This window comes from Oreochromis aureus, linkage group 22 (assembly GCF_013358895.1).
Source record: "Oreochromis aureus strain Israel breed Guangdong linkage group 22, ZZ_aureus, whole genome shotgun sequence".
In the NCBI taxonomy this organism is placed as follows: Eukaryota; Metazoa; Chordata; class Actinopteri; order Cichliformes; family Cichlidae; genus Oreochromis; species Oreochromis aureus.
In genome coordinates, this window is record NC_052962.1 from 40,875,731 (window position 1) to 40,882,422 (window position 6,692).

Consider the following 6,692-nt stretch of genomic DNA (forward strand, 5'->3'; position numbering starts at 1 on the left):
TCAGATTGAATCTGTGTTTCTGCCAGGTTTTCAGAGGAGCAGCTCACCTGTAGCTTCTGTGTTCACCACAGCTGACACACTCTCACATGAGTTGTGATCAGAGCAGCGTCAGGAAACAAACTCCTGCTTAATACGTCTGCAGCTCAGCACACACACACACACACACACACACACACACACACACACACACACACAGACTCTGATAAATGAAGAGTGAGTATCGGAAGTATCGTTAACAGAATTCAGAGCTGGGAATGATTGAATTAATCTTCAGGTGTGTGTGTGTGTGTGTGTGTTTGTGTGCATGTGTGTGTATGTGCGTCAAACAGCAGCAGTGTTACTGAGAAACAGCTCTCTGCCAATGAACAGTCGTGACTCCTGGTTTGTGCAGAGAGTGAGACCATGGACTGACAAAGCTCTAAAACCAAACGCAGGGTGATGGTAGCTCGCTGGGGTCTGCATCGTGTGCTCCAGTACAGAAGGTCAAAGAGTCAGGAAGACCGACACATGGGATGCCAACAGCATCACCCTGATGGTAGCCTCCATCAGTCACAGTCAGAATATGGTCTCTGTTGTTTTCTTACTAAATAAATGAGCGGCCTCGGAAGACGCGTCTCTGCCGCTTAGCTTTGTTTTCTCTCTGAGTGGAGCGAAGGGGAGGATCACTGGATTTGTTCGGGAAAAGGAATATTCCCATTTTTTCCAATTTGACCTTGCTTAACCGCAGCCGGTAGCGCTGTGGGTGTGCAGGTTTTCAGCCTGTTGCTGTGTGTGTGTGTGTGTGTGTGTGTGGGGGGGTGTAGCCCCACAGCACAGCTGACCTCAACCACACGCATGACGGAGCATCGTGTAAGTGCACAAAAAGTAGTCAGCGATTCCCACATCCACCCGAGCACCATTTGTTCCTTCCATCCATCCTTCAGTTTTCTGAAGCACTTCTTCAGGTTGGTGCCTGAAACAGTCTGACAGCAGACGTCGCAGTGCAGCTGCTCTCATTCTGTTCAGCGTAGACTCCGTCAGCACAGACACAGTCCTACTTTCAAGCCTCCTCAGCCCAGAAAGCCCAGCTTCTCACCACACCTCGTTCTCTGACACATTTAGGCTGCTGGGCTTTGGCAGTGTCACGTTAGCGGTTCGAATACAACCGCTTTTCTTTGTTGGTTTGTTTCCCACACTGTTCATCTCCACTTTACGGTAACATACTGGCGTCACTGTTGCCAGCGTCATACCGTGACGCCGTGTTACGGTAGCTTACCGTTCTGCAGGATGATGCCGTTTTTTGCTGTTGTGGTATAATACTCTTGGACAAATTATGGTAACGCACCGTAGCTTTTTTTACGTAGCTTGAGATGCCGTTATGTCGTTATGTCGTAAATTACTTCAACAAAGTAACATCATACTGTGATTAAGAAATTGGTATACTACTGTTTATTCACGGTATGTCACTGTAAGCCCGCTGCAAGGTAATAAACTGCAATATATTTACCAGTAACTTACCGTTATCACGCATCATCAGTACCAAAAATATTCATCTCTGCTAGAGGATACCGTGTTCCTACAGGCAGTCATTTACTGTTTACCACGTCGTAATTTACCGTAATTTAAGGAAACAGTAACATACTGTAAGAGACTGGAGGGTTCAAAAAAATTATACTGTATAAAAAAAATGTAGCATTTATTTATTTATATATATTTTTATATAAAAAAATATATATATATATATATATATATATATATATATATATATATATACACACACACACTATTGATCGAGATAGATAGATATATATAATTCATGTGCTTTACACCACTTTTTATTTCTGTTCTGATTTTTCCCTGATGAAATACACATTTCCAAAATCAAAAACTGAAAAGAACTGAAAACATATTTTCATTGAGGAAGCATTTGTTTTTACCCCTGTATTTCCTCAGATGGTTGTACAAACAATAACAATATTATGTCATATTCATATCATAAAAGCCAACATGTGCTCAAGTGATGAGTTTTCTTAGTTATATTTTGTAGGGTCTTAAACCTACACTGTGAAGTGCCTTGCATTCATTTTGTTGGCACCATACAAATAAACTGAATTGTAATGAATATAATATCAAGCCCCACACTTCTGCCTTTATATACACTTTGTCCAAAATACTGGCTCACACCACCAAATCAATGCACAAAGCAGGGTCCACAAGGACATGGATGAGCATGTGTGGTGTGAAGGAACTTGACTGACCTGCACTGAACCCTGACCTTGCTTTGTGGACTGAGTTCATTGATTTGTAGGGTGAGCCAATACATGTGACAATTAAAGTGTAAGTAGCTGAAATAACTTTTAACAAACGGGTAAAAGAAGGAAAAAAAATCAAAACTGTTGCACTCAAAAAACCTATTGGACAGAGACAGCGTCTTGTAAGATGGTGAGAGAGCTTGTCTTCATTGGTGTTCGTCTTGTGTAAATGTCCAGAAAGCATGGGCCATGGATCATCTGTGGAGACACAGGAAACAACACATTGGTCACTTAAATTATACAAGAAATTCACTATAAATGGCAACAACAGTTACCTAATTTGAAGTTTTCCACTCAAATTCAATAAGCCGCTGGAGGAAAGTTGTGACATGAAGGTTAATGTGAACAACCTTTTGCTTCACAGTGGTCCCAGTCTTTCTGCTTGTCCCAACCTTGGAGATACATTTTGTTCCCTCTTCATGGTTTATCCTTACAAAAAACCTTAAAGCATGCCACAATAAATAGCAACATACAGTAACATTGAGTTGTGATGTGAAACAATGACCTACTTAGGGATAATTTATTCATCATCTATCACAATTAGCTAACTGTTCAAACATACCTCTGAATCAGTTCCAATGTTGCACATGCTGACTCCTGGAATTCCAGGTTCAATACATAGAATGAACCAAAGAAGACATCGCATCAGCAAAGGTGTTCTCTTTGTCCAGCTCAACAATTACACGCCCCTCTGCACTCACCATCCAGCAGGTGGCGGTCATTGAACTTTGTCCTTAAATGTATAGGGGCAACATGTTGTCATTATGCAACATAAAATAATTTCAATACTTCACTTCTTCACACTGTCTAGATAGTCATAAAGCAAATAGCTACGTACAGTTAATTATTAATGGCCTTATGTACATAAGTCCGTTTTAACATATTTGAATTGTACATAATTGGGAATTATTCTGCACATCAAACACACCTAACAAAGAGTCAGCCCAGTTAAATTACCGGAGATGAATCAACTGTATGGTTATTTTGGAGTTTATAGTGTGTGCTGCTGTTAAACTTTACAGTATTGACTTCAGTATTTCTGCTCTTGGTGTAGCTAGACTACCTTATTGATCAGTAATATGTAATGTGAAATGTGATATTGTTACTTTGCTGGATTCACTGAGACACATGTCCAACAACCTTGGTTTATAAAGGAAATTACAGAAATGTGAGCTAAATAAACAGAGACTGGATACCTGTCTGCCAAACAGAAACTGTAATACGGTCTAATCAGTTCTATTTCAATAATGACTTCTTACCAAGCATAATCAGCCTCGGGGTGATTGGCAGGTTGCTCTCTGCTTCAAGGGACATCCTGGTAGATGTTTCCTGCCAGAAAAAGGACCAAAACATTTTATGTAACAAAAAAAAAAACAGGACAGCAAGCAACAGCATTAAACCTAGAGCTGTATTAAAGAAGCTTACATCTGCTAAGACAAAGAGGGAGTCTTCATCTTCCTTGTAATACTTCATCATGAGAAGTATGGCTGCTGTGCCAACCTTGTTGTTGGTCAAAACTCCCTCACTTTCTATCTGCTGGATGAGTGTCCTTATACCAAGGTTCCATTTGAGCTTCTGGCTGGAGAAATAGTTAATAATCCTTCTGCCTTTGGTTATGAGGGCCTGACTTAAGCACTCACTGATATCGATGCCTGTGAGTTTGTAAAAGTGGTTCGAAAGACCTTTCCGAGTAAACAAGAATGGCCACTGCTCCTGAATTTCAGCTACTGAAAGTGAGCGACAACTGTTGATAAGCTGGCGCTGAGAAATATATGTGAGGCACATGAAGTCATCCACATCAGGTCTCTCCACAGCTCCAGGTCCTTCTGAATTAAAAATTGTTAACAAGATGTGCTTCTTTTCCTCTAAAGAAGCTGGCGTTTCCCCCTCAGGAAGTTCAACTGGTTGCCAATTTATACAACCATAGCTATCAACAAGGCATCTAACTTTTTTAGGTGAGGTTGCATTACTGTTGGGACTGCAGTCTTCCTCATTCCTGGTTCTCTTTGTTTGACGAAGTCTATGTGTTGTATTATCTTGATTAACATGTTCAACTCTAGATTTGATGCTTCTTAGTAGTGAATAATGTCCACAACCCAGTCTTTCTCCCTTTTCAGTAAAATCTGCAAATGTTTGAGGGTATCTGTTTACAATGATCTTAGCAACCTCTTCACAAGATGCACGTTTAGGGTTTCTGCAGTTAACTTGCATGGCCTCCACAACAATTCTAACCATACTTCTCCTGTCCTCTGGATGAGCTCTGTCTCCTCTTGCGGCAGTCGGAGTGGAAATCTTTCCCAAGGAATCTGTAAGTGTGAGACCCAAGAGCTGGAGTAATGGTTGTACATAGTGATGGACGTGGAGGAGGAGGGGTCAGGTGGATGGCTTGATGTTTCAGCTGATGCAGCAGGGCAAAGCTCCAGAGTAATGGTGTCATTCAGGTTCTTTGGTCTGTTGCCATCTAACAAAAAAAAAAGAGAGAGATAATTGGAAAAGCAACTTTATATGGCTATTTCAACAAATATGTCCTCACTAAAAGATGAACCCTGCATTTAGGATTGAGTACTAACAGAAAGGCAGTTTTGGGGACCTTGTCTAAAGATGAAAATCAATCCCAGGACTGCAGAAGAACTACAAACTCAAGGACTTGCATTGAAAAGTTGAAAAATACACTATATTTTACAGTTTGTCACAATTTCAAACCCTTAGTCCTACCATTACCAATGAAAGGTTAATGGTGTTAGATTCAGTGTCTACTTTTGTTTATGTTATCCAAGTTAATTAACTACCAGACAATGTGAGCCCCAAAAAGCTCTTCAATATCATACTGTCTAAGTACATGTGTAGAATGGTATGGTGAAGAAAAAAGAAGCTAATCAGTGACATATGAGTCTATGAGTCTGTGAAGGTTCTCAGTCATCCAGGTCATCGTAGTCAAAGGAGTTTGCAAAGAAAAGCGTCTGGACTTCTTTGAGTTGCTTGAAGACGTTTCACCTCTCATCCGAGAAGCTTCTTCAGTTCTAAGGTCAAATGGCCGAGAGTCCCAGATTTAAACCCAGTGGGAGTATCCCCCCAAGGAGGGACAAAGGACCCCCTGGTCAGCAAAGAGGCACAGAAAAGAAGATCAGACACCAGCGAGGGAGGATAAGAAAGACAGACGCAACAACATTGTCATCCCCTATGTAGCCGGTGTATCAGAGAAACTCAGGAGAGTTTTCTCCAAGCACGACATCCCAGTGTACTTCAGACCCAGCAACACACTCAGACACAAACTGGTTCACCCGAAAGACAAAACTCCAAAACACAGACTGAACAACGTGGTGTATGCTGTACAGTGCAGCGAGGAATGCCCGGACCTCTACATTGGAGAGACCAAACAGCCACTTCACAAGCGCATGGCACAACATAGAAGAGCCACCTCCACAGGACAAGACTCAGCAGTCCATCTGCATCTTAAGGATAAAGGTCACTCTTTCGAGGATGCCAATGTTCACATATTGGACAGAGAGGACAGATGGTTTGAAAGAGGAGTGAAAGAGGCCATCTATGTCCACTGTGAGCGACCATCTTTGAACAGAGGCGGTGGTTTACGACACCAACTGTCTGCCATCTATAATCCAGTTTTGAGTTCCCTCCCCAGACGCCTTAACACCCACTCACATCCTGGGCCATCTGACCTCAGGAAATCACATGATAGGGTGGGGCCAGGTTTCACAATGGGCTCACCCGAAACCCTGGCTGATTAGGTCCCACACCCGGTTTTCACACCTTGGCGCATGTGATTAGAGGATCACCAGGGGGTCCTTTGTCCCTCCTTGGGGGGATACTCCCACTGGGTTTAAATCTGGGACTCTCGGCCATTTGACCTTAGAACTGAAGAAGCTTCTCGGATGAGAGGTGAAACGTCTTCAAGCAACTTGAAGAAGTCCAGACGCTTTTCTTTGCAAACTCCTTTGACAATGAGTCTATGAGTGACCTTCAAATCATAGACTCAAGTCTATGATTTGTACAGAACCTACACAAACCTCCTTTAAATGCAAGAAGTAGTTTACGTATTTGAATTGGTGTGAGAAAGGGTTTGAGATCTTCCACCTCCACAAACAAAAGATCACTTTTTTGTTGTACACCAATAACGTCCGTCAGATGTTCTACAATGCAGATTATCTTCTCTCTGTCTAGTGTCGGCAGGAGGCTTGTGAGTTCCTCTTCAATTTCCATCCCTGATTGAAAAACAGTAATTAAAATGCAATTGAAACTTATTTTTCACATGTAACAAATCTTTTCATTCCCCAGACAGTAAGATAACAGTTCTAACTGTCAGAAGGCTTCATTTGTAGAGACCTGCACCCACAGTTCAAGTACCAGAATTATATTGTGAACAGGTGAGAAAGTGTTTTGAGA

The 6,692-nt window shown here is 41.8% G+C and overlaps 1 protein-coding gene across 1 annotated transcript; it reads right to left on the bottom strand.

Annotated features, from left to right (window-relative positions):
* Positions 1-2,902: 2,902 nt before the first annotated feature.
* Positions 2,903-4,556, bottom strand: LOC120435871. Its single transcript, XM_039606011.1, has 3 exons — positions 3,717-4,556; positions 3,551-3,620; positions 2,903-3,024 (listed from the first exon to the last, which is right to left on the bottom strand). The coding sequence occupies exons 1-3, from the start codon at positions 4,524-4,526 to the stop codon at positions 2,903-2,905; spliced, it is 1,002 nt and encodes a 333-aa protein (XP_039461945.1). The 5' UTR covers positions 4,527-4,556.
* Between the last annotated feature and the right edge of the window lie 2,136 nt (positions 4,557-6,692).

What these genes read in the sequence shown, in the direction of transcription:
- LOC120435871 (XM_039606011.1), bottom strand. Translation starts at nt 4,526, where the DNA reads ATGGTTAGAATTGTTGTGGAGGCCATGCAAGTTAACTGCAGAAACCCT. An exon ending in CCCTCTTTGTCTTAGCAGAT is followed by an intron (nt 3,621 to 3,716) that starts GTAAGCTTCTTT and finishes TTTTTCTGGCAG; the next exon opens with GAAACATCTACCAGGATGTC. An exon ending in CCCGAGGCTGATTATGCTTG is followed by an intron (nt 3,025 to 3,550) that starts GTAAGAAGTCAT and finishes TATACATTTAAG; the next exon opens with GACAAAGTTCAATGACCGCC.